This window comes from Hetaerina americana, unplaced genomic scaffold (assembly GCF_022747635.1).
Source record: "Hetaerina americana unplaced genomic scaffold, ioHetAmer1.1.p SCAF_3, whole genome shotgun sequence".
Classification (NCBI taxonomy): domain Eukaryota; kingdom Metazoa; phylum Arthropoda; class Insecta; order Odonata; family Calopterygidae; genus Hetaerina; species Hetaerina americana.
In genome coordinates this window covers 83072616-83100006 of record NW_027286874.1, presented here as the reverse complement: position 1 = coordinate 83100006, position 27391 = coordinate 83072616, and the positions used below count along the sequence as shown (strand labels likewise).

Sequence of the window (27391 nt, the reverse complement as noted above, 5' to 3'; positions counted from 1 at the left end):
AATGTCTAATTTCAAAGAATGCTTTGAAGTTGACTTGGGTCTCAGGCAACTAGCGCTGCTAGTGGGCGGGTCATGGCCACCAGATTGCGCTAGTTTGCGTATTTTTTGGGCAGAGGACGTATTGTATAAATCATTGTTGTACATATCATTTTTTTGAAAGGATCATGACGGGAAAATAATATATAGGTTTAAAGAAACTGCAGGAAATACAACAACAATGTAACGTAAGCAGCATGACTACCAATATTATACGTGCATAAATGCAAGAATTTCATTGCGCAAAAATCACTCGTCTTAACCTGGGATTTGAACTGGGATACCTTAATTTCTGGCTGAGCCTTTTCACCTGTTATGCAACTGAGACTTCATCTTACAATGTGGTTCTGGATTTGAATCCTTGTCTAGAAGAATGATTTTTTAACTCTAATATTCTTGCATGCATCAAGTCATAGGCATTATTTTCAATGCATGAAATGGTCACTATTCCCTGTATTAGGTTAAGTAGAAAAGAGTCATATGAAAATACCTTTAATATTTATTGCATGGCATTTCTGAGGATTTTGTCCTATGGCTCATGGTGGTTTTATGTTTGTTTGTAAGAATTGCTAAATTTATTATAATTTAATTGATGTTTCAGGCGTAACTTTATGGAATCGATTCATATTGGAAATGTAAAAATAGTAACTTCGTGATTCCATGGAAAATTTATTTTGAAATGATCCGGGTTTTGGTGTTCAACGTCATCTTCAGGTAACCCTGTAACCTGAAGATGACACTGAACGTTGAAACCTGGGTCATATCGAAATAATTTCTGTGGAATCACAAAGTTACTATTTTTTCATTTCCAATTCTAATTTAATATATTTATTTTGTAATTCTAATAAATGGCTATCTTCTGCTTTACACTAAGTTTACTCCTAAAAGTAGAGCTTTAGGCAGTTGTAAGGAGTAGCCTGCCTGGAGTTTTTTTTACCAATCTAGTTTTTTTCTCAGGTGAGACAAGATGCTGCCCTTAGAAGAGGTAATGGAGGTGGGGCAGGTGGAAGTGGGACGGAGTTATATTACCCAATGGCGGAGGGTTTGGTCCATATGCTGGTGACCTGGCCTTGTGGGGAGCAGTGTATACTACATATTCTTGTTATACAAGCCATCATAATGCTGCTCACCTATGGTCCTTGGAATGGTATGTATCAATTACATATGAGGCAATATTTGTTATTGGTGCTTCTTATTATTAAATGGATTGACATTTTTCAATACCATGATATGGTCTTCTAATGTGCTCTTCTTCTTACAAATTGGAAATAAAACATCCTTATTTCAAGCATTAAGCAGAAAATATAGCTGCAAAGAATGTGGGTTAGACATAATATATAATTGAAATTATATAAATTTTCAACAAATTATGTTTCTATCAAATCACATCGATCCATATCTGTCCATTCACCTTAAAATCATATTGACGACAATTGATTCATTCAAGAATTTTCCCCACATTTCTAAGTAAGGTACTTTCAACCAATTGTGTTTCACTGGAAAATTCAAAAATGAACGACTGAAAACTGTCGCCTATGGTCCTACATACTACAGCTATTTGATTGAACTTGTAAAATATGAAAATCTTATGATAGTAATAAAACAGTTATTAATTGATCTAGCCCCTTTTTTCCATAGTATTACAAAAGAAAATTATTCCTAAAGGAAAAATACAAACTGTAAACTTAATAAAATATGTAACTTGCATTTGAACACACCAAAGAAAGCTAAAACAATTACCATATTTTCTGGTGAATGATCGGGACCTATTAAATACAGTGCATGTAGAAAATTTCAATCATGTAATAATTGTGAAGATATCATTGCACATGTAAAAAATTTTATTATGTTGCCATATTTCCTGGCCCATAAGATTTTCCACTCCAAAATGTCCTCTAACATTAGCTTGCATCTATTTGGCTGGGGGTAAATGGGTATAACTTTGACCTAAAAGCACAAGCTGATTTGCCAGAAAAATACCATTGCATATTTTTTCCAGCATCAGCCTTAGAAAATGGGTGCTGTTAATATCACTGTTTTGAGTCAGTATTAAGCAACAAGAGTTTAAATATTTCGTTGAAAGTACCTGACACACCAAGGAAAGAAATATGGTAATTCACAATGATGAATTAAGAATGGTGAATTTTTAAGAATTTCATTGTTTTTACATTACTTATTCATTTTGTAAAATAGCTTTCATAAAAAAATGAATGAGGAATGAAACTAATTTTTTGGGGAAAACTAAAATGCAGAAAAATATACAAATCTTTTCAGCTCACTATAAATTAGAAATTGTTAAGTTTGCAGAAGCAATGGATATTGTGCCGCTGTAAGAAAATTCAACGTAGGTGAAGCTTGTGTGAGAGAATGACAAAAGATTGAGAAGGTTTTGAGGTTACTACATTGCCATGTGCTACAGGGAGTGTTTTTGCCAGCACTCAAAAATGTACTTTACGACCTGTTATCGTTGAAAGGCTGAAAGGAATGAGTCTGTCTACTACTTAAGTTTTACTGCAAGCAAGGAAAATTGCATGAGAGAAAAACATTTGGTGACTCTATAGCATGTCCATTCTGAGTAGTTCCATTCATGGCAAGGAATAGTTTAAGGGCAGCCTCAGCAAGCATTGGTTTAGCATGTGGAATATGGGTAAAATGGATGAAGTGCCGATAAATTTTGACCCTCCAGCTACGAAAACTTGTAGAAGAACTCTATTTCTATGGCCTAATAGAAAAAGTCAAATTCCACGGTTATATTTCAATTGAAGATTTCTTGAGAGATGAAAGTGACACAGGGAAAAAAATCAATATTGGCATAACAATATCCATTAATTATAATTTGAGTAATTTTAGAGAGGTAGGTATAATTTTGAGTATGAAAACTCAATATATGGTATCCCTGTGATATAAGTAAGAATTGTAAAGGTTACTGCACTTAACAGTTCTGAGTCATCCACTTGGTTGTGTGGTTATTTGTTAAGAAAGGTGAAATAAATCAGTATCCTACAATTAGGGATGTCGTAGTCCAGGGATAGAGCATTGGACTATGGACCAGAGGACTGTGGTTCAATTCCCAGGAATGTCTCTGGGCATCTCCTGCTTAACCCAAGCTGTGTGATTTTTTGCGTACCAGGACTTCCAGGGAAATCACAGGGAAAGGAGCTGTCCCCCCTAACCATATGTGTGAATTTTACCTGCCATTGGGCTTAGGAGGGGGTGAACTCTGCCATCACCTGTCCAATGGATCTTCAGGTTGATTAATTTTAATTAATTTTTTCATCCTATGTTTATGAAAACTAGTAACATATCGTAATTCTTACAGTAAATACTCAGTATTTTGGTTCTCACATTCTGAACAGAGTCCGGCCATGCAGTAAGGGTGGCTTATGAAGGGGTCAAAAGAGGGATTACTACTATGCTGTGTCAAAATATACATTTAGCTTACAATATCCTACAAATGTGGTTGAAAATAATTATTTAATTTAAATAGTGCATCACTAATCTGAATGTACTGTTGAATTTATGACTTACTTAGTTTTATGTGAAACCTAATTCATATGTCCATTTAAACATCAGTTTTTAAAAATGGGTTTCTTTTTAAATAGATGTTGAATTTTTTCCATGGAATGTTGTCTTTTCATACATATAGGGTAGAACGCAAAAATCCAGACAAGCACGCGTTTCCTCGCCGGTTAGCGGAACCTTCCCCAGACTTCTCGGAAGCATTATACTTAGCCACAACATTGTAAACAGTTAATCTATGGTACCAGAAGAATCAAACTATTCTGAAATATAATGGCCAGCACGAACACTTTTGATAATAGAATCTCTTCGATTGTACTCACACTTGTATTTAACATATTGACCATTTTAAGGTTACAACTGTTTACTAGACGCCTATAGCTTTCAAGAACGCCAATCGCCACCACGAGTGGAACTACGATATGGCAGGAAATTCAAAGTGAAATTTCTCCGGAGATAACCGCCCCATCCTGTTTATACGAGGGGGACCCAAAAATAACTGGAATGTTGTTATAGATTCTTTATTTCTCAATATATTTTCATTAAAGTTTGTTCACCTTCAAAGTATTCCCCATTGACCACAATGCACTTCTCCAAACGATGCTTCCATTGTTCGAAACATTTCTGAAATTCATTTATCGGGATTTCTTTTAGGCCTTTTAGCGATTTTTGTTTTACCTCCCCCACAGTGTCAAAACTCTTTTCTTTTTGAGTCTGGGGAACATAAAGAAGTCACAGGGAGCTATAACCATATTGTGTTTTGACATCAGCTTTAATATTTTCTTGATACTTTAGTTACATTAGCAAATTATATGTTTGAATATATTTCAATGGTGGGTGATAGCAGTGAAGTTGTGAAGAACAGTGGTGACCATTCATTGCATCTTTGCTATTGAAAAGCCATTTTTCTGAAAGTAAACTCTCATTTATCATGCTGCATGTTATGTTTTTTATTTAAATCTGAAAATGTTCACCTCTCTTGTGATACATTCTAATGAATCACATTCTTTTCTCTTTCAAATTTAGACGTGGAGCTATTTGAGAGCTTGCTGAAGGCATGGTTTCCATATCCTCCAGATGAGCCTCCTCAAATTTTCGTGGCGGAAACCTCTGAGCCGATGCTAACGCCTGATTGGTTGAAGCTCCGCATGATTAAGTCACCAGTAGAACGTCTTGTGGATGCAGCATTGGCTAATCTTGACCCATCACAGCTGGTGTTGTTCATTCAGTCATTTGGTATTCCAGTTGCTTCAGCAAGGTAGCAATTATTTCATTATGTGAAATTTATTTGTGTTTCATTTCAAGTTTTTTTTGTGATATAACAGTGGGATATGTGATGCTTGGGGCATTTAAGGCGAATGTGGGAAGTGAACATGTAGAGTATTTTGAAAGCAATTGTTTTAGGGATGGCAAAATCCAGATCCAATCTCACCAAATTCAAGCCTCCAAGGCCCTGTCCATGATTCAAAGTATCCTAAAACTGAATACTGCATGTTACAATTACTTATTTTTTAGCTCTGTATGTTTTTGATCTCCCTTAATTTCATCCAAAGTGCCTATTCTTTTCCTTCCTTTACCATGATTTCCCGGGATTCTCTTCTCTAATACGAGCCATATCACCATAGGCCTCCCACATCCTCTCAGTAGCCTTGCATCCACTTTTCCTGCCTTCTTCGAATTTCTACCTTTAATTTGTTGTCTCAGGCATAAGTTAATGGAATTTGCATAACATATTGAAATGAAACTAATTGACTTTATAATTCCACTCACTTTATTTAAAAAAACACGACCCAGGTTTTGATGTTGAGCATCATCCTCTTAGAAGCAAACTTGGTATGTATACCTCCTGATCAAGGGAGGGTGGAGGGGTAAAAAGGTTAAAATATATCTGGGAAGAAAGAGAATTACATCTTTCGGTGTCGATTGTCTAGGAGTTGGGAGTGGGAGGAATACAAAGTATCATTGGCAAGTTCATCTTTGCAACGGATGCATTTCAAAATTTCCAACTGCTTGGAAGCATCAAGCCTTTGACCTTTACTTTCAAAATGAATAATTTTGGTCACAAACCTTTTTTTGATCACTTTTGATGAGGTGCTTTGCAAAGAGGTATGTTATGTTCTTATTTTTTACACATGTTTGGTGTTCTTTAATCCTTTCTTTGAATTTTCGTCCTGTTTGCCCAATATACTTAGTGTTACATTCTGAGCACTTTAATTCATACACTCCACTCCTCTCGTTTTTGGGGAATTCCCCAAAATTTTTGGGGAAGTCTACAAAAGTTTTGGGGAAGTCCACAAAAGTTTTGGGGAAGTCCTCAAAAGTTTTGGGAACTTCCCCTAATATTTTGTTAGGTAAACTGGTTAGGAGCTTTCCTTTCCATGTCTATGTATTTATCAAATATTTGAATTTTAAACAAACATTACCATTTTCAAATCAGAGTCATACTTCTTTATTTCTTCTATTACAAAATATTGACATTTTATTGTAAATCAAAGAGAGATCATTTGTCAAAAGTGTGTTTAAGTTTTTGAGATAGTCACAGTGGCATTGCCTTATACTTCAGCAAACTCCTTCATAAATTGGACACTGCTGTTGAAGCTGACAGTTTTGCTGTTGAGGAAGTAGTAGTGGATAAAGCCTACATGGCCCAATTAGTGAAGGTGCTGCACCAAAGAGGAGCAACTGGGGGCCACAAATTTGTTGAAGTTCTGCAGCTGCAGGAGACAAAACTTCCAGGTGATTAATAACACATGTACAATAGAAATATATTATTTTTCACGTTGAAAGATTTGAATATAAAATTTATGATCATACATGTACTTTATTGAACAGTTTTATAAACAGAATATATGAATTTAATATTTGGAAAAAAAATTGGATCAGGTGAACAAATAGATTTGAGAAAGTAAAATGTATTACTCCTAATAAAATATAATGCTGTTTCAAATCAGCCATTTATGAAAAAGCTGTAATCATGCATGTAAGGAAAGCCAGCAAGTAAGGAGACATAAAAGTTCTAAATTTGACTTAAGCCTCATCTTGATCTCATGTACTCAAATTTTTCTCAATAAATTATAAATTTAAAATTGTATGATAATTCTTTGTACAGCAGTCCACAGTAGTACATGTATTTATAAATAAATTCATTAGTTTTTAGGTAATAAATGAATTTCATTGACTGACAATCTCTTTTGCATCCACATTTAGATGTTACACACATTGTAACACATATTTGCTCCACTACCCGAAAAAAGCTGCCTTCTATTGCATCTGTACCCCCTGTCCATATGATGCAACATCAAGGTGCTGGGTCTCGTCTTAAGCCTGAGGATGTTCCCACTCTTCTCAGTCAGCTGTATAGTCCTCTGGCTGCTGATACTGAATGTGGACACTCAGCATTTAGAATACTCCAAAAGGTTTGATATAACAATAATTAAGGATTCTGAAGACTAGAAGATCAATTGATCATTTATCTACTATTTTTGAAGTCTGCTTCCCCAAATAAGTGATTTTTTAGTTCAATAAATACTATGCTGATTACCATCCAGATACAAAGTACTGTAAATCTTAAAAAATTACATTAACTAAATTTAACTTTTTTAAAAATACACTCAAAAGATGTTTTGAATGTTGTTTATCCTGATTGTGCAGAGGTTGGTAACCTTTTTGTGATACTTGCTGACTGGCAAGTTACCAAGATTTTGGCCAGCCACATATCTCTTTAATGAAATTTCTGTAATTACAAGAAGAGTATTAGAAGATAAATCAAATCTTGGAGTGCCAGATGAAAGCCCTTTATGGGCCATAGGATGGTTGGCATTTGTGTTAGAGATTCATAAATGCACCAAATCCACAAATACTCAAACTAATTTAAAATAGCAGATCAGGAGATACACAAAATAAACTGGGCATGAAGTACCAGCATTTCCAGTTTAGAAAAATGTCTAGCTTCAATGTTTCCCCATCTTTTTGAGCTATATTGACCACAGTCATGTGAAACAGGTGATGTAGATCTCCAATTTTTGCAATTAATAAAGCAAACTCTGATTATCCTTGTTTTGATGATTAAGGTGAGCAAACAGATAGTTTTACTCATTAATTGCGTACACTACATTATTTTAATTGGTAACATATGATGAATTTGAATCCATATCGGTGCTCCTTTGGTGATATTGCCCTCTGCCAATCATTTGTTTTTTCCTGGTTGTGTAATTGGTTTAGATTTCTGAGGAAAATATGTTTGCTATTCACTTGATGATAGTTATATAAGTCAAAAATTAATTATAACTCCACCTGTATAAAAATGGCTGAAAGAGTAAAAACATGCTCTTTTCATTGCTAAAAAACTTGAATTAGTCATAATAAATGAAAAAGGAAAGTTTCTCTTTATATTTGTTTATATCACAATAATATTTTTTGTGTATTTCGGTTATCCATGTTTTTCAGTTAACCATGGTTCATCATGCATTCATTAGCACGGATAATCGAGAGTTAACTATCCTTGCAAAAAACTTCCATATCATGTTAATGCCATGTAACTCAAAGCATGTTTATACCAGTACATGCAAATTATTTTCCGCCAGTGTAGTCTGCTGGCTTGATTTTCTTAATTGCAACTCAGACTTAACTAGTTAGACTCATCCAACTATGTAAAAATACTACAGTTTATATGTTTTATGAATTTAATGTCCACTTAATTGAATAATTAAGGCTGGAAAAAGTAGAACTCAAGTAAAGAAAAGTGGAGAAAATCAAAATGTCATGAATTTTATTCATTAACATCTTTTATTGGATCTGTGACCAGCCTTTTTTAAAAATTAATGTAATTGCTCATATTTTGGAGATTATTTCTAATAATTATTCAAAAGTATTTAATTGGTAGTAACATTACAACTGAACATAAACTAGTTGTTAATAAACAAAAGAGTTTTGGCAAGGTGACTAGTATTTATTGGTTTGTTTCTTTTTCGTATATTTGTGTTTTCCATTAGGCTTTGGCTGTGGAGCGACAGATTGGAAGAGGTGAACCTTTGAAAGCAATCATAATATTTAACCTGGATAAAATATTATCACATAGTGAACAGTATGGAGACTTAGCCCGCTGTATTATGGCTGTACCTCAGTATTCCTGCCCTCTGTTTAGGCTCTTGTTGCTGCCTTTGGTTAGTACATTGCCGATAAGTTAGTCTTAACATGTATTCTATTTAGTTTTAGCAATGGCACTTGTGATAATTCCCCTATGATGAATGATTCGAAATACATGTGTTGTCGAGTGACTTATAGGTTAGAAAACAATTTTCTCATTTGATCATGTTATTTTTCTGTAATGCATTTCTGTAATTCTCACTGTCTAATTTCAAGCAACATTCTCCATGTATCCTTTTTTCAACTTATCCTTCCCCTAAAGGCATGATTAGTCCTCATCCCTGATGAGGGCTGATATCTTCTTATGAACATATTACATTTGTAATGGGGAGGAAATGGTTTTGAATTTGTTGTGGATACCTAAAATAGCTTCGCATTAACCGGGAACGGAAAATTTATTTACAATTTAAGAAAAGCATTTATATAACCCAGGTGCCTAAAATCTATTGTGTGCTTTTGACTTGGGATGATGCTTGCAGACCCTGGGAAATTTTGAAAGTTGTGTATGGAGCATTTTGTTGCCCTATTTTTCCCTTGCATTATGGCATTACAAAGAAAATCTTTCTCAAGAAAAAGTAGTTGTTTTGTCATGATTCCCAATTTTTTAAACTCTCATGTTCTCATATGGTTCAGCATAAAAAATTGTAACCTCTGCACCTGTCATTTTAGGGCCTTAGCATGTTTCTGGGTAAGAGTGTCATTAAATATTGCCCAAATCTCTGGATCTCACACCTTGGAGACTCAAAATTGCAGAACAATGAGGTAACTTTTCCCTCGTGAAATTGGGGTGAGGGTATGCAAGCATGATTTAATGCTAAGAGAAGGAGAAGGGAAGTAGTAAGGGCAAGTGCCTGATCGCCTGGAACTGGGATGGCCCCCTTAAGACCTCATCCTTGAGTGAAGAGGGGTTCAGAAGAATGACACATCTTCTCAGGTACCTTCCCAGAAGGACTAATATATTAGATAAACCTGAAACTGTAGAATGCCCATCCTTAGGCAGTGTTACCAGGGGAAAGGTGGTGCACTATGTTGTGATATCATATGTTTGACCTTACTGCAGTGATAACTAGTATATTACTACCTAGATGACACCATATGATCACATATAATGTCAGCCCAGAGATCTTGTAGGGTCATTAGGGTTGAAGATTAATGAAGAGGAAATGATGAGGGAACTAATTCAGAATGGCGGAAAACTTTTGAATATTTCATCCTGTCTGTTACTAGAAGGATGCATTATTGCATCAGAATGATTTCTTATTGTACGAGTTAATTTTTGTAAAACAATCTTGTGCTCTTAATTTCCTCCATTTTTCATTGTGCTGAGGTGTCAACTAATTTAACCGAAATACTCTCTAACCGAATCACTCATTGGCATGAAATTTTGGTAGAGTTTTCATTCATCTATCTGTTCATCCCTAAAACTTATTACAATATTCATTTATTGCTTCTACAGAATGAAGCAACATCCTCTAGTGAACTTCTTGAGGCACAATATAGAATTTGCTCGACCATCTTGCATGTAAGCATTTCTTGTCATATAGACTCACCTGTAAATGGAATTTTACAAAATTTCATCAGAATGAGGAAAAGAATGGAACCAGGAGCTCACATAAAAAATGTGCACCAGTTGAACCCTTCTGAAGGTATGGAAAAAAATACCCTATTTTTAATCATGTGTGAAGAAATATTTTCTATTTTTGAAGGCTCAAAGTCTATCATTAGATGAACCTTTTAACCTATTGTTGGGCCTATTAACTTGACCTTTAGGTTAAAGACTTCTTAATAATGGAAAATGATAAAAATGAATAGGCTACCAAGCTTCAATTCCATAGCAAGTATTCAATAGTTTATTATTTTATTGAAATATTGTATTAATTTTGTTGTAAATGAGATTTTTTTATTGTTGCTACCAAATATAACTATTCCACTTCAATGTTAACCATATGGAATTACTTTTCAGATTTGCAGAACTTTCCCCTGCTTCAGCTTGAGCGTCATGGCAAATGGATTCTTGAGGAAGGCCTTCAGTGTCATCATACAAGTGAATTGGTTGAGGCAATGGCAACTCTCTTACTTGATCAGGATAAAAAAGTGCCATCTTCAAGCGAAGAAAAAGGCATGAGAACTGGTCTCTTTGTAGATTGGCTTGCCACTTTTGAGCCAGAAATGATTGGCTCATGTCCAGAATTACAGGTAATCCACTCACATAAATATGCTGCTTGAAATTTTTATTGTCATTCTGTAAATAATTATTGCTAGCTTTGATCCCAAGGATTTTATGAGTGTTTTTATCGGCTTAGCACTGATATGTAAGAAATCTCATTAATGTGTGTCTCTTATTCATATTATTTTTAGATGAAACTGTTATTTTCGAAGTCAGACCGTGAGGTCATATCTACAATAACCAGCAAATGCAAATCATTAGGAGAGTCCATACAGGAGTGTGACACAGACAAAGTAAAACATATGAAAAAAGGATCAAGGTCATTTCGACCATATCTCCTGACACTCTTAGCACACCAGGCAGGTTGGGCCACATTGCATCAGTGTGTCTCTTGCTTCCTGGAAAAGTGTGATACAAGGTAAGAAAATGTTATTAGCTGTTTAGAAAGAGGTAGAATCCTCAAATAATGCCAGTGGAAGTGTAAAAACATCTTGAATGTCTCATAGCTATGACCCTGGTGCAGTTCTGGACTTTCTTTGGGCCCTCATGAGCAACCCCAAGCTGTGGCAAGGAAGAGAGAAGCTCACCCCGAAACATTATACATCAGAGGACATTCTAGGATTGACCCGTCCTCAGGTAAATATTGGCTTGAATATTAGCAGAAATTATTCATCAGCTCTAATATTTTAATTTAAATTAAACATTAAATATTTTTACGTAAGAATTAGTCAAGCAGTGTATGGGATTTTCCCTGAAAACAGGTGATGTTACATTCCCTCTGGTAATCCATAGGCATTCATGTTGTGATAAAACTGTAAAATGTAGAGAGATGAAGAAAATGTTGAAACCGACCATGCCCAGGAGATACCAGACTAGGAAATCAGGCATTTTGCCTTTAAAATTCTGCCTGAAAAATTAAAGAGAGAATTAGATGTTACTAATTTAATTTTTAATTTTTTTTAATTTTTGGACCCATTTGACCAATGGTTTCCTGGGTCCACTTTTATTTTACTTCACAGTTAGTTGGGGATTCCTTTGAATCTTGGTTCCCCTTTTTACAAACAATAATGAGACATAAAGAAACAACATACATAACAAAACAGACAAAAAGACAAAAATAATCAGACAGAAGGAAAGTTTTTCTAAAATTTTAACATCTACAGGTGCTTATATATGTTGGGAGTTAAACTAATGATAAACAATTCAAGAAAAGAAAAAAAAATCACTCAATAGACATATAGAATACATTGCTACATTTTACACAAAATTTTACACAAAATTTAACACAAAATATTTCCCAGTTAGTTCGCTTGTTGTGGTTCACTATTTGCTGGTTTTCTTATTGCAAATTTTCCGAGCAGGTTATTGTTGTTCTTTAGGCAGAATGTAATCATTTCCCTAAAGCTCGTTAGCTTCTCTTCCATACTGTTCCATAAGAGTTGCCGCTCTGTCTCATAGAAAACACAATCCTCCACTCTGTGTTCTGCTGTGTCTTCTTTTCCACAGTTACACAGAGGGGTAAAACATTTACCTATGAAGTTTAAGTAGGAGTTAAAGTTTCCATGTCCGGTTAATACTTGTGTGCTTGCTGATGTGTGTTTAATATTTAATTCAATCCGGTCATCTATGTTCAGAAATATACGGTGTGTTTTCCTTCCCTTTTCTGTTCTGTTCCATTCGTCGTTCCATTCTCTATGTGTTTCCTGTCTCAGTAGTCTTTTTAATTTTGATATTTGTACTGCATTTTCTGCATCTAACGAGAGGTTGAAATACTCTATATTTAATTTTTTTTTTCCCTCGATTTGTTTATAGCAATTCTTTCCCAAATTCGGTATTTTAGAGGTGGAGTTGCAGCCACTATACAGAGTGCGTCGCAGCTCACGGTGGAATAGCTGTTGCACATCGCTATCAAGCAGGCACGCTGTGTCTCCTTTAGCTTTCTCTCGAATCTTGCGAGATTGACTCTATGGGACCAAATTTCGCACCCATAAGTGACTATGGGTATTACTACTCCCTCATAAATGTTTTCCATCGGTTTGAGGCCATATGTACAACGGCAAAGCCTTCTTATGGCACCAAAGATAGTCTTAACCTTCGAGCAAGTGTAGTTCACGTGAGGTTGGAAGGTAAGTTTATCGTCTATGTGTATGCCGAGGTATTTAAAGGTCTTCGTTCTCTTTAGCTGTTTCCCATTGATTTTACATGCCGGGTTTCTTAATATTTTTGCTCCTAGGGTCATGTATTGGCTTTTTTCTATGGATAACTTCAGTTTGTTACTTTTTGCCCAGGTTTCTAGGATAAGTAGAGTTTTTTCCGCCAACATTTCCAGCTCTTTTCTGCTGTTTCCAGGGATAGTTACTGCGATGTCATCCGTGTATGCGATAATATCGCACCTATCCGGGAGTTCTTCTCTTAAAAGCGAATTGGTTAAGAGGTTCCACAAGGTTGGGCCAAGAACCGAACCCTGTGGGCACCCCTTCGTGGCTACTTTAGAGAACTTGAGGTGTTTGCTGGAGTATTCTATCACGCGGTTGGTAAAATAGTTTTTGACTAATTTTATTAGGTTGTTGGAGACCCTTAAATATTTTAGTTCTTTAATTACGGATGGCCACCAGACGGAATCAAAAGCGCCTTTTATGTCTATAAAAACCACCATGGTGTATTTGCAATCGTTGTTAGTTAGTCTCAGCAGTTTAGTTATGGCATCAATTGTGCTTCTCCCTGGAGTAAACCCGTATTGTTTGGGGTGGTATATCTGGCATTCCCCAGCCTCTTCTATAATTCTCTTTTTAATTAGTTTCTCCATTACCTTTCCCAGCTCTGGGAGGAGAGTGATTGGTCGGAATGCTTCAGCGTTCGCTGGGTCTTTACGCTTATCCTTTAGAATAGCGTATAGCTTCCCAAGTTTCCAGGTGTTCGGAAAGTATGAGAGGGCTATACAATCATTAATGATATTGGTTAGCTCTCCTGAGATAGGCTGACACAGTTTTCTTATTACAGTACCCGGTATCTGGTCGTGGCCGGGGGCTTTGCCATCTCTTATCAGGTAGATGGCTTCACTGACTTCCTCGTCTGAGAAGAGCCTTGCGGCGCTTTTCTCAAGCGGTTCATTGTACATTCTCCTGGTAGACTCGTGGTAACAACTATCTGATTGATCTTCGTCAGGTAGAAGGGTGTCCAACATTTCGTCCAGCCATTCTTCTATCAGCATTACCTCACCCTTGTCATTTCGTCTAGTCCCTGGTATTGTTGGGAGTTTCAGTTTATCTGAGAACAGCTTGTAGATAAAGCCCCAGGAGTTGTCTCCAAAGTTTTGTCTAGCAAACTTTCTCCAAGCATTTTCTTTGGATTTTTTAATACGTTCCTTATATATCCTTAGCTTTGCTAGGTATCTCAGACGATGGATTCCTCTGTCCTCGTTTCGACTCTTTTGGAAGACGGTTCTCAGTTTGTGGACTTGCTTTTTGAGGATGTTTAGGTCATCATTCCACCAAGGATGAGTTTTGCCTCTGTAATATCTTACTGGAATACTTGTTTTCATGGAGTTTTTAATAGCTTTGGTTAGTCTTGCTATATTGAGATCTATTTGCTCCGTTGTTGGTGTCCATGGAGTATTCCGTTCCGAGGCTACTAGTTCGTTCAGGAAGGTTTCCTCGCATTTTTCCCAATCAGCGTTTTTCAGTATATATCTCATTTCGGGTGTTTCCCTGTAACTAGCTTCCTTAATGTCGAAGGTGATCAATTGGTGGTCACTGGTAATCTTCCCTGGCCGGACTTTCCAGTTGGTGATATTTCGGATGATTTTGGCATTACCGCAGGTCTATGTTGGATTTGCCATTCGGACTGAAGAAGGTAAACGGTTCTCCGATACAGTTAGCAATGTAGAGGTCTTCAGCTAGGACTAGTTCTTCAATTAACTTTCCTCCGTAAACCTATGAAACCAGGTTTCACTTTTGGCATTACTATCTGTTCATAGTAAGATTTTATGACTTCGATTTTCCTTAACGATTTTTCTTATGTGTTCTATGAATGGTTTGATACACCTGCTCGGAGGAAAATATGCACTTATTATTATTATTGAGCTTTTCCCTGACGTTATCTCAGCGACAGCATGGTAGTCGTCGCAGTAAGGTGTTAACTCCAGGACGTCCAGGCTGTTGTTAAATAAGATAATGCTGGCGAAAACCTTATTCGCTGGATTACTTGGGATGGTTCTTGCCCGCATCCCCATCCCTGGTATTTTCCAGGTCTTTTGCTCTCCCGGTCTGATGACGTAGGGCTCTTGGACAAATAAAATATCTATTCCGAGTTTTTCGCTGACTTCCCTCAGTTCTAATGTGGGCGTTTTGGCTCCTTGGGTGTTTATTTGCCCTATTTTGAGAATATGTTGATTATTCTCCATAGTCTATCGTACTGGCTAGCCACTCCAACTTACTCTGAATGATAGGGCATTTGCTGTCATGGGAATTGTGGTCAAATTTCCCGTTTCCAGCTTCCGCACAATTTATACATTTTGGACTGCTTCCTTTTTCGTTGCATTGCCTCGAGTCATGTTCCCCAGAGCAATGACTGGAGGTACTCTTATCGCTCTTACATTCTTTTGCTAAGTGTCCAAATTTCTGGCAAATATAGCATTGTAGAATCGTAAGGTAGTCGCGGACTTGGTGTGATTCATAGCCTATATACACTCTTTTATTTGTCAGTAGTCTTTTCCTCGTCGTGGCGTCAACTTCTAACACCCAATTTACTCTTTTGGCTTCTCTTTTACCAAATTTATACCTTAGAGCTACCTCGCTTTCTTCAGGTAGGTCATTCTGCAGTTTGATACACTTAAGTACTTCTTCTTCCTTAAGTGTCTCTTTGACTCCCGTTATAAGGAGACGCGGCTTATTCTTATCCTCTTTTTTCATTATCAGTTCTCTCTTTTGGAAACAGTCGTAGCTTTTTAGTTTTTCCTCCAAATCAGAGTCGTTTGATTCTACCTTAATACCTCTATTCCTTATTCTTGCTATTCTTAGAATTTTTATTCCCTTTTCTTTCGGATCTACTAGGTTTATAAGTGCCTTCTTTGTGTCTTCGCTGGTCTCGATCTTTTTACAATCGTCGGGTGGGAATATTAGAACGCTCTTTGATTTTTTCGTAATTATTCGCTTTCCGCTGGGAAGTTCTACCTTAGTGCCCGTCGAATCCAGCCTTTGAGCTGATACTTTTTCGGAGAATGATGCTTCTTTCCTAGCTTGTGTTGGCATTTTGCGATTTCTTCCCGTATTACGCTTCTGATGATATCTGTGTTTTTCCCAAGGATTTCGTCAGTTGTCGCTTTAGCTATCAGAATGTTATTCACTAATGTGGCCACATTGTCAAAACAGCCGGAGAGAGCACCAACACAGCACATAAAGTCCCCTTTTTTATCCTTGGCGATTCTTTCATTTGCTATCATTTGATTGAGCTCGTTTACCTTAGTTTCGAATTTAAGTTTGATAGAGGAAAGGTCCTCACCCGGGCCGTTTTCCGAAGCCATATTCAATAATTGCATGCTCGGTCTATTTTCATAAGTTTTTTTTGGCCTGGGCTCATATTAAACACACATACTGAGGTCACACTCAGGTTAGCAGGTCACAATTAAATGCTCACTTCACTAATTAAAACACGCAAAGATATCTGGTTAGTGTCTACCAAATGCGTCATGTAGAAGTATATCGTCCGCCGTTACTGAGGAATTGGCTATTTCCGCTCTTAAAGTCGTCCAATCTTCACTTAATTCACTACGGTAGTTAACGCTAATACTTACAATTAGTACGCTGAGTTTGGCTTTGATATAGTCAGCCGTTCGGGAGTTATGGTCACTTCCGGTCTGTGACCACGTGTTCCGGTTCACCTTAGAGGTCGTCTGATTTCCACCGTTACTATGGAAGGCACTGATGTTGGTGTAATTTTTGGCATAGTCACAGATTAAATGCTTGGGATATTAAATAAGATGTCTCTTGACCATGCCACCCATGTCTTTGTTAAAATTCTTCTTTCACAAAGGCTAGTTCTGATTAATTCAGAATTAATTCCAATAATTCACAATCAGTTAATTATTTACCCATTTAACTGAAATGTCCAATTAACTTAGCTTAAATATTTATCAGCTTCAGCTCAGTTGTGAGCTAAAAATTAAGAGACCCTTAGTCGGTAGTTGGCCTTTAGACCCTTAATTGGTATATCATTGATTTGGCTCACACGAAAGCGTTCAGTCATTTTCATTTACTTACAACTGCAGTTCCTTATCTTCATATTGAGGAATTTTTTTAGCTGTTGAAGTGATTTCTCCTTAGCTTACTCCAGTGTTTTCTTACCCACTATATAATTTCCCGATGAATATATTTTTATTCATATTTTTAAAACATCAGTTATATTGTGGTATATATATGATGGAATCGACTTATTGATAAGTTAAAAAAATATTTTCCCAACAATTTTCCTTAAGCTCTTCACCCTGGTGGAATATATTGTTGAAGAAGCTGCAAATGTTAGATCAAGAGAAACAACTACCTGTAATAAGTCTGAGGAATGTGCAAATCAGACCATGGCAACCTTGTACTCTCAGACTGGAGACGAGGATGAGAATGATGAAGAGGTCATTTGTAGAAGAATGCCTCTTCTCCTCCAGTGTGCTTGTGAGGATCCTGTAAAATTAGGTGCTGTTGCATCTCATCTTGCTTCCCTTGCTGTCGCAGCAGAATTAAAAACCATGTCATCAGTGGTAGTTACAGGTAATCATTAAATTCTCTCTTTTAGAAACATGCTTGAAAAATAATTTGATCATGATTTTCTTATGAGTGAATATGATCAAAATGGTTTGATTTTAGTGCAATTATTAGATATGTGAAGTGTGAATAGTTTAATACTGTTGCATTTGCAGAATCTGTTAGCACGTATTTGTAGCAATACATTTTATCATCTCATGTTGATAACCTTTTTAACTAAGAAAAACATTCATCAGCATCTACAGATATATCCATCAGTGCAAGAATTGATTTTTGGCTATAATTTCCTCCATTTAAATTCATGTGGGAGACTTATGGATTTCTCTAAACTTTTAGACCTAGTCTATTCATTTAAGCAGTCACAATTATTATGCAATCATATAAAACATTGGACTATTGGACTTTAGTGTCATCCATGATTTTATCTACAGCCTGCTGCTTCTGCATTCCATGTCCTAACCCGCCGCCCCTGCCTTATCTTCTTGAAGCGGACGCTTCCCAGGAAGCTGTGCTAATTGATCACGCTGTTCCTAAATGTGTGCCTAACCATAATATAATCTAACTGATGATAAGTTTCTGAGTCACCTGTCATTTTCCAAGTACATATAGCTATGCCTTTTTTGGTGTCTAAACCAAATGTTGGTGGTAACCAGTCATTCCTTGTGCATAAACCGTAGTGCCCCACCTCATCACTATGTCTTCCTTCACCTACTGTGGCATTCCAATCCCCCATCACTATCAAATGTTTCCCTGCAGGAGCACAAGCGATTATGTCCTCTAATGGATTGTATATCCAATCGTACTGCGATTAATTAATCTAGAAATCTAAATCAATGAGCAGTCCCCTTAGGATAATTATACTTTAGCTTTTTTTTCTTTTTGTTTTTATATTTGATTGCCATATATTTTGTAATTCACTTTGAAGATGTAACAGTAGTGAAGGGCACTCTAAAATTTTCTTGAAATCATGATTGAATGTAGTAAAGAAGTGCATTTAAAAAATATATTGTCAACCCACAGATCACCAAAAGGATGTTTCTCGTGCTGCGCATATACTCCTCATTCAGTTATATCTTCGTATGCCAAGCGTGCTGAAGAGAGTAGGTGGAATGTGGTGCAATATTGGAGATGAGTTAATGATGAATGGCAGTAAAGGGTATGGCCTCGTAGATGGGACACAAATCTCAGGTATGTCAAATTCATTAACATCTTAAGGGCTTGTTCACAAAATTGTTGGGAAATGTTCTCTTGTTTTTATTCTCAACCATTGGCAGACTTTCCTGGGATTTACAAGAAGTTAGCAGGATTTATTTGCAGGGCTGAACATGTCTACAGTCCTGTATGTGTAAATGCATATGCATTAGTAATTTCTAAATTCTGGAGATGCATCATTCCTAAGAAAATTATTCCTTCTCTGGAGGGAACGTCCAAGAATTTTAGTTGATGTGTCTTCAACTGAGAAGTAATTTATAGAAAGTTAAAATGTTGCATGTAAGCTGTATTCAACTAGTTGAATAGCATACATGTTACAGTCACTTAAGCATGGTCACCTGCTGATGTGCACTGAAATATGACTATTCCATTCAAGTCCCATTCATTTTGGGTGTACTATATAAACCTTCAACGTACCAATTTATGTAACATGTAAATCACTCGGCAATAAACTGTGCCTTGGGAATTACTTATTAAATCGAAATGGTTATGCATCAAAATTTCACTGCATATTCTCGTGATGTAATATATCTATCCTTGTTGTGGGTCATTAATAAGGAAATGAATAAGTGCATCTTATTGCTGAGTATTTATATTTTTCTCATTATTTATTTATTAGATTGGAGTAGCAGCATACTTGATGGGATGTCTCATACATTGCTCACTGCTCTTGGAGCTACAAATTCTGCCAAGGATTGGAATAGGCGAGCTCAAGAATATGAGTTGTCAGCCAGAAAAATGGCATCTGTTCATCCTCTTCTTGTGTTGAGGTAATCCAAGGTTTCCTTTAAAATGAAATACTAACAGTCATTATCTTTGAGTATGCAGTTAACTTGCTGTAAAAATTCAGTAACGTATTCTTGCTTTATTTGTCCAGTGACAACTTTACTTTGACTTACCGATGAGTCCTTATAATTGTAAATTTTTTTGGGCCATTTAGTCAACATAGAGCTTGTGTAAAGCACTGATATTTTACTCTGTGCATATTCTATGAGGAACCAATTCCTTGAAGTAGTTATATTTGTTGTACACTCCATTGAATTGTTACCACAATTTATTAATTTAATGATATAATATTAACATTATAATCATGTAGATCTTTTTTTTGAAATAATGAACATCATACCTAAGTTGATAATTAAAAACTCTTCCAATTTAAAAAAAAAGAATTTCTTCTCTATGCTTGACTTACTATCAGCTTCATTCATCATTAGCATTGATTATATCACATGTTGTTCCCCTATGTACGAGTATTTTGTAAAATTAAGATTGTAAGATAAGCTCATTGAATCAATAATTAATTAATAAAACTCTCATAGTAACCTTTAAGTGTATAGGAATTATAGATGTAAATGGTCCTTCAATTTGAACTTTCCCAGAATAAGACAACAAAAAATATTTAGAATTATGCTGTACTTAAGTTAACATTTTATTGAATGTCCTCATCATGTTGTGGGTTACTGCTATATTTTCTCAAAGAAGCCTGGCTGATAAGCATGAGAGACGAAAACTCCCTTTCCTCCATTGTTGTTGGTGATTAAATTTGGGGTAATGGTCCAACCCAGCAGCAAAGCAACAACTATTTCAGAATGGGAGTCTACCTTAATTCTAAAGAACACTAGACGAGTCTGGAGTGGTGTGAATTCATTGTCCATCATAGGCATGGTTGCACATTTTTATGCGATTGATGCAGTTGTTCGTTTGGGAATAATTACTTCAAGATAGATGATCAGTGCTGAGACCTATCATTATGATCTACAGTAAAAATGGAAAAACATGGTGGAGGTTCCACAGCCCCCCCCTCCCCCCTAATGCCCTACCCAATCACATTCTCCCACCCTGACACCAAACCCAACCGCCCTCGCCCCCTCTCCCCATACACACACACCAGTTTCCCTTCTCTTTCCCCTCCTCCCACTTCACAAACACCTCCTCTTCTCTGTCTACTATATAAAGTTGTGTCCTGTGTACTTAATCTGATGATGACTTATTAAGTCGGAACCTAGGTCGTGTGTAGTAAAATATATGTGGAATAACTATTTCTTTTCCAATATGGTGGAGGTGGCCATTATGTGGTATGTGAACAACTGGATGCTCCGGAGTGATATTGGGTCAGTGGACACCATCCATATTGTTCAGTAGGTTTTCAAATCTGAAAACCCGAGGATCATCTCGATCATCAATATTTAAGTGTTCCTGACTTTGTCATATGTGATATCATCCTATTTTGAGTGAAAAACAAGTTATATGGGCAATTATTTGGCATGTTGAGATCCATTAGCATTTGTAGGTTATGAGATATGTTGATTGAAAGGGATTTTTAGTACACCTGATCATAGCAGAAATATTCTGATTGACTGTTGGGAACATGTTAGAAATATCTTGACTGCCCCAAAAGACTTTTAAATGGTGCAGTGGTGACAGGGGCTTAATTCATGGACAAATGAAGGAAACTTTAAGGTAGCACCTTGTACTCTAGTTAATTCATGAGTGGTTAACCTTATTTCTTCTTCACAGGCAACTCCCTATGCTTGGCGCTTCACTCCATGGTAGAGTTCATCTGGATTGGGGGGTTTTTCGTTCTCGAAATCACCTGACACTTTTCCAGCAAGTATTAGGACTGCTTGAACTCTTACAACCTCGGATTTTTGCTTCAGAACATTCATCTGGTTTAGAAGATACGTTGGATGCATTCTTTGCTCTTTTTGCAGTGAGTAGAATCATTTTTATATTTTAATATAAAAAAATGCTTATTTAAGTATAGATATCTTGTAGGTAGCCATTTAAATGTTTAAAAATCAAAGAATATAGTATTTAACATAACCATACATTTCTTGAATGTGGTAGGAAAAATATTTTCTTGTGGATAAAATATCATTAGCCACAGGCATTACAGAGGTAGGGGAGGGATTAGGATTGTATGGGAGAATTGGGAATGCATCTTGATGGGGCCAATGGAAAATATGATGTTGGATTATTGGTGGTCTTTTGTCCCTGAATGAGGAACTAGTAAAAGAATCTTGTTTCTTAAAATGTTTGAATATTTAGTTTGTTGACTTCTGAAGTTTTTCATGCACATTATCGGTACATATTTGACTATGAATTTTCTTTACTGAGAGTTAAATGAGCTAAAATTTCATCATTGTTATGCTCTATATTATCTTTCCATCAAAGACTCATGCATGTAGAGCAGGCAAATTATGGCATCTAAGCTCAACAAATTTTCTACATAGATGTGTCCTCTGAGGCAATAGATGAGAAAATAATGTAGAAACACGGTAATGTTATTTATTTAATAATGCTCAAACTCCATATTTACTCAGCAGTGCTATTGGCTCATGTAAATTCTGTTTTTTTATGACAGCATCATGGCCTGATGAAGGATGCTATTGGCCTCTTAGCGCGGATTGTTACTCTAATACAAGGTTTCATCTCCTATGATGCTCAGCGTGCTCTCAAATACCTGCAGAAGCATGCCAATGTTTTAAAGTAAGTAATATTATTGAATTTAACTATTGATTGGAACTATTTTCCTGCTAAATACCTCAATATTTACTAAATTAGTGCTAATTCACTGACAATATTGGTACTGTCTTGTAAGATTTCTTTTTAAAATTTCTGAAGTGAATTAACATTTGAATTTTTCATAATGAGACTTAAGTGACACTGCAGTTGCATGCAGCTCAGGAAATCATGGAATTTCATTAATTTGTTTTAAAAAGCATATTTGAAACCAAATCCATCATTTGATTGCAGTGTTGTAAACCAAGAATGCCTTACATAAAAATGCTGGTATTCTGGAAACCTTTTTTAAGAACTTTCATAAAATTGCTCACATTTTTAAATAGCCTTAGTTGGTATTGTGGCTTGGTATGTCCAGCAAGACAAGTGTTACTTGCATTTTACTGTGTATCATAAGTCAACTTTGCAGCCTCAAAATATTTAACCATGTGTAATATTTCTATACCTTCTGATTAAATGATTTTAGTTTGATTTAGTTTTCATCAAATTTTCATGGGCTATGTATGATCAATAAATAACATGAAGAAGTTTATGAAATGTTCTCGCCTATATTTTGCAGTTCCTGTACTAAATCGTGTTTAATCAATTCTGCTTAATTTAAAGTTAAAAGCAGTCCATTGCTGGAAGCATAGGACTTCCTTTTCCTTCCTTTTTATATAAACAAATCTAAATAAAATAAGTGCATTTTATCCTAAACCCAATTGCTAACTTTTCTCATAATACAATAAGCTATAAGTTTAACATGACAATTATAAAGAAATAAGCATTTATGAGCATATTATTCATTCAAATAATTAACCAATGTTGTGAATTTATTTTTATTGGTGATATTTTACTTAAGTTGCATATTTATTTTGTGATAAGCTTGTTATTTTCCAAGGTTATTGCAATCATTATACTATTTGATGCAGTCATAATTCATGAAAAACAAATTTGAACAGAGAAAAATTTGTTTTGTTTTCAAGAGTGGGAACAGTGATATTGGTTCGAAAGATTTACATGCTATCTTGGAGAGTATTAAAAGAAAATAATGAAAGTGCTAGAGTAGTGCTGTCTTAAGGTAAGGTTCCCTCTGTGAGTGATAATGAAAGGGAATTTTATCCGTGCTCAAGAAACAGAGCAATCTGCCTGGTCTACTTCAATTGAAGCATGAGTAATACAAGAAAAATATGCCATTTCAATATCTGTCTCAAAAGCATTACTTTGGGTGATTTTTTGAAGTTAGGTGAGTGGATGGAAGTCCACAGTTTTTCAATTCTAGCTTATTTATAGGCATTTATTTTAATATTTTTAACTAAATACTAGCAGCAGGTAGTGTCTCCTCCCTAAAGATATAAAATTAAATTTCCAACCCGGTACTAACTTGTCATTTTCATTTGACTGGCATTTTAGTGGACAGATAGCTTTTATGGCATTGCAATTGCACCAGCCAAAAAGAGAGCCTTAAGAAATGTTTATTACAGTATTAATTTATTTCAAACTCAGATATTAGGTGTTTTGGATCTTTTACTGACTTTTTTGGTTGACGTTCACTGAGTTGTATATGATGTTCATGACTTACCTGCAGTGGTTTGTGAAGGTCCTCTTTGCCCTCGTGGGGCACTCATTCTCTGTCCTGACAGGCATAGAGCTTGCCAGTTATCCCCTTCGATGTGTGATGTATTCAAGGGATCACTCTATTATATCCCACCATCATGTTAATTTTTCCTCAGCCCTTCATTCTCCCTCTTCATTTCCTCATACGTTTTTCTCCAGAATGCCTATGAAGAGAAATGCTTAAACTAGGACCGAGAGATGTTGCAAGCAATAAGATGGTCTCTCACTCACCCAATTATACTTTCCAACAGCTAAAATGGTATTAAACAATTATTGGATTGACACAATTTTTAAATGTGTTTACTTATTCTTTGTAAATTGATGGAATATTTTACAAAAATATTTTTGAAGAGCTGCATTTTAGCTAAGAGATTTGAGTAGTAAATGTATATTGAGAGTAAATACAGGTAAAACAATCCAATTGAATATAGTTTTAAGGCAGTTTTTATCATATTAGTGTTGTATCAAAAAATTTACTAGTAAGAGTTTCCGTTGTGTATTTTGTTTAGTGACCTGCAATTGAGTCATCCTAATCTACCGAGCTTGCGTGCTTTGCTCTCGGGAATCTCATTACCCAAGATGGATGGAGGTGATGGTGGAAGGGGAGGAGAAGTGCTTCTTACAGCCATAGCTCCTCTGCAGTCTGCAATGGAGCCCAGCCTTCCTCATTGGAGTCAAGCCCAGTTAGCACCATTACTTACAAAGCTGGAGAAAACAAATGTGGAAGGTTTGTGTTCTTTTAATGTATTATTACAGGGTTGGGTCAAAATCTGTACGAGCATTAAATAAAGCTTTATCTTTTAATTTGATGGCCCATAAAATTATGTATAAAAGCATAAGTTATCATTTACATTGGTTTATTTCCATTAATAAGTCTCAAATACTTTTTTAGGGATTGGGTTAATTTTTTAAACTTCTTACCTTAATCTTGGTATCCTCTGTCTCGATTGCTGGTATAAGCTATTTTATTGGTTTTTCCTGGAAGATGTATTTTCAATAGTTTAACATTAAAGGGAAAGAAGTTGAAAAAAGGAGAATGGAAAGATTGAAAAGGAAATAGGGAAAAATTTTAATAATGCACATTAAATAAAGTGAAGATAGTCTGGTAGGGCCAGAGAAATTGAAAGTAAATTTTTTCTTAATATATCTGATGACTGCACTTGATGTAGTCCCTTCTTTCCATATTTTATCAACTGCCATGTCTTGAAACATGAAATGTCATGTAAATAAAAATGTTTAATGTTTATACTTCAAATTGGACAACCGTAGTTATCAACCCAATGGTTTGTTTCAAAGGTGAGGTAGAGCTCACCTAGTAGTAAACCTAAGTGTGAGAAATTTATAGCATCACATTAGGGGGTCTCCTTTCCCTTGGGTTTCCCAGGAAAATCTGGTACCCAAAAAATCACAGAGTTTGAGTGAAGCTGAGGGTTACCAGAGACAACATCCAGAATTTAACCTGGACCCTCCAGTCGTGCTCTAGCTCTGTTATACCCACTGGAATACTGCACAGCCCAATTTGATGTCAAAACAATGAAAGCAGTGGGCAATGACTTAATTTTGTCACATAAGTGTGTAATATTTATAATGAATCATGGCAAAATGTAATAAATGAAAACTTTGTAAATTCCACTGAATTTTATTTTTTTAAATGGGTTTTGTTGAATAGGCAACATCATCTGGTGTTAAAGTCGACCTGATGATCGGAGCTGATGATTTAGACTTTTCAACAAAACTGGTTGTTTTAAATTAAATTCAGAGAACGTACAAAATGTTTTTATTTTCACGTTTCATTATGAAGTTCCTTAAAGTTGAGCCGAATACCACAGAAATTGTGAATTAATACTTTTCTGTTAGATGTGGGGCTTAATGATTCACCTTTAAGTCATGTTTGTGTGAGAATATAAATGGTTATCTCTAAGTTCTTAGGATTTGAGTTTTATTCTGGTGATAATGATCTCATTTTACAATTTCAGTTGACATTGTTAATCCAATGAAATAAATGGTTTACATTTTTCAGAATATGTATTTTCGTATCTAACTGACACAATTGGCTTCAATTACCTCCTTCCCCTCTCCGCATAGACCTATATTGCTCTCCAATCAATGAATTTTAACATTCAGCATTATCAGTGAATCAATTTTTTGATCTTCATTTGTTCTCAGATGTGCTTGCTGCCTTGCAAGAACTGGAATATGCTTCTGTTCGCCGTCCATCTATTCTCGATCCTTTCATGGAATCAGTGTGCCAGTTGGTCCTCAACCTTTCTGGGTCTATTCGCACTCTTGCCTTGACACTTCTGCTCCGTCACTTGCGCCATTCACCGCCAACATCAGCATCACCATCTCCTGTCCTCGCCTCATTTGTACGTTGCCTTGACCATTCCAACCCACCTGATGTACTTCTTTCAGCACTGGACAGACTACCTGAAGTAGTAGTTTGTGCGCAAGGTAAGCATCTTGTGGTAACAATAACAAGACTTTTTATTTTCACTAATTCATTAATAATTTTTATGAAATAATTTGCCCAAGCATTTGTTTAATGCTTCATGATTTAGATTACATTAACTGTGCATGAATTATGTGAACAATGTAATTGCAGCTTTGTGACTCTAGGTCAAGTAAAATGCTAAAATCTGTCTTATTTTTATGTACCCAATTTCGTATTTGTATCTTAAGAAATTAAAATGATGAAAAGAGTAGTGCGATAATATGGAGTATTTCCAGAAAGTTGGTGTCCTATACAAGAAAGTGAAAGAACTCTCATGAAATAAGAAAGAAAAACATGAATACTGTCAGATATGTGTCAGGAAAAGTATTCATTGGAGCCAAGAAGATTCAAGCTGGATGGAAAGAAGGCATTAAAGAACTGTGTGGCAAGTACTAGGACAGTTAGTATAGATGTAGAGGGAAAATATGATGTCAATGAGGATAGCTTAGGTTCAGATGTAGGTTCAGATGTTAGGTTCAGACCCTAAAGCGTTCTGGTCATATGTTAGGGAAATAGAAGGGGGTGAACAAACTGTAGCTTGCTTAAGGGAGAGGGAAAACCACAGTAATCCAGACCCATTTCTCTGACTTTTTTATGTTGCAACATTTTGGGGCACATTATTGTTGGTTCCCTAATGAGATACCTCGATAGAATTAACTTTTTAAGTTGCAATTGGCACAGATTCAGGAAATCCTGCTCATATGAGACCTAATTAGGGTTATTTACACATGACTTAATTTTATCAGGTGAAAGTGGTGAGCAAGTGGATGCAATCTTTTTGGATTTTCTAAAGGCACTTGATAAGGTTCCCCATGGTAAATTAGTTAATTAATTGAAGTGCGTGGGTATAAACAAGAGCGCGATAAATTGGGAGGGCTTTCTGTCAGAGCGGGAGCTAAGGGTGGTCATAGACTGCAATAGTGCCGACTAGCAGTCAAGTGACCTTGGGCG

At 35.9% G+C, this 27391-nt stretch overlaps 1 protein-coding gene across 1 annotated transcript in view; it reads left to right on the top strand.

Moving 5' to 3' along the window:
- The window catches only part of IntS1 (integrator complex subunit 1), a 67217-nt gene that overhangs the window by 36528 nt on the left and 3298 nt on the right, over positions 1 to 27391 (top strand). Inside the window, exons 18-33 of the mRNA XM_071587599.1 lie at positions 994 to 1183; positions 4582 to 4813; positions 6119 to 6291; positions 6763 to 6971; positions 8547 to 8717; positions 10157 to 10346; positions 10664 to 10896; positions 11059 to 11285; positions 11374 to 11503; positions 17340 to 17625; positions 18640 to 18807; positions 19451 to 19601; positions 21349 to 21541; positions 22196 to 22320; positions 24459 to 24676; positions 26116 to 26400. Of these exons, the coding sequence (XP_071443700.1) occupies positions 994 to 1183; positions 4582 to 4813; positions 6119 to 6291; positions 6763 to 6971; positions 8547 to 8717; positions 10157 to 10346; positions 10664 to 10896; positions 11059 to 11285; positions 11374 to 11503; positions 17340 to 17625; positions 18640 to 18807; positions 19451 to 19601; positions 21349 to 21541; positions 22196 to 22320; positions 24459 to 24676; positions 26116 to 26400 (3181 nt within the window). The remainder of the gene's footprint in view (positions 1 to 993; positions 1184 to 4581; positions 4814 to 6118; positions 6292 to 6762; positions 6972 to 8546; positions 8718 to 10156; positions 10347 to 10663; positions 10897 to 11058; positions 11286 to 11373; positions 11504 to 17339; positions 17626 to 18639; positions 18808 to 19450; positions 19602 to 21348; positions 21542 to 22195; positions 22321 to 24458; positions 24677 to 26115; positions 26401 to 27391) is intronic.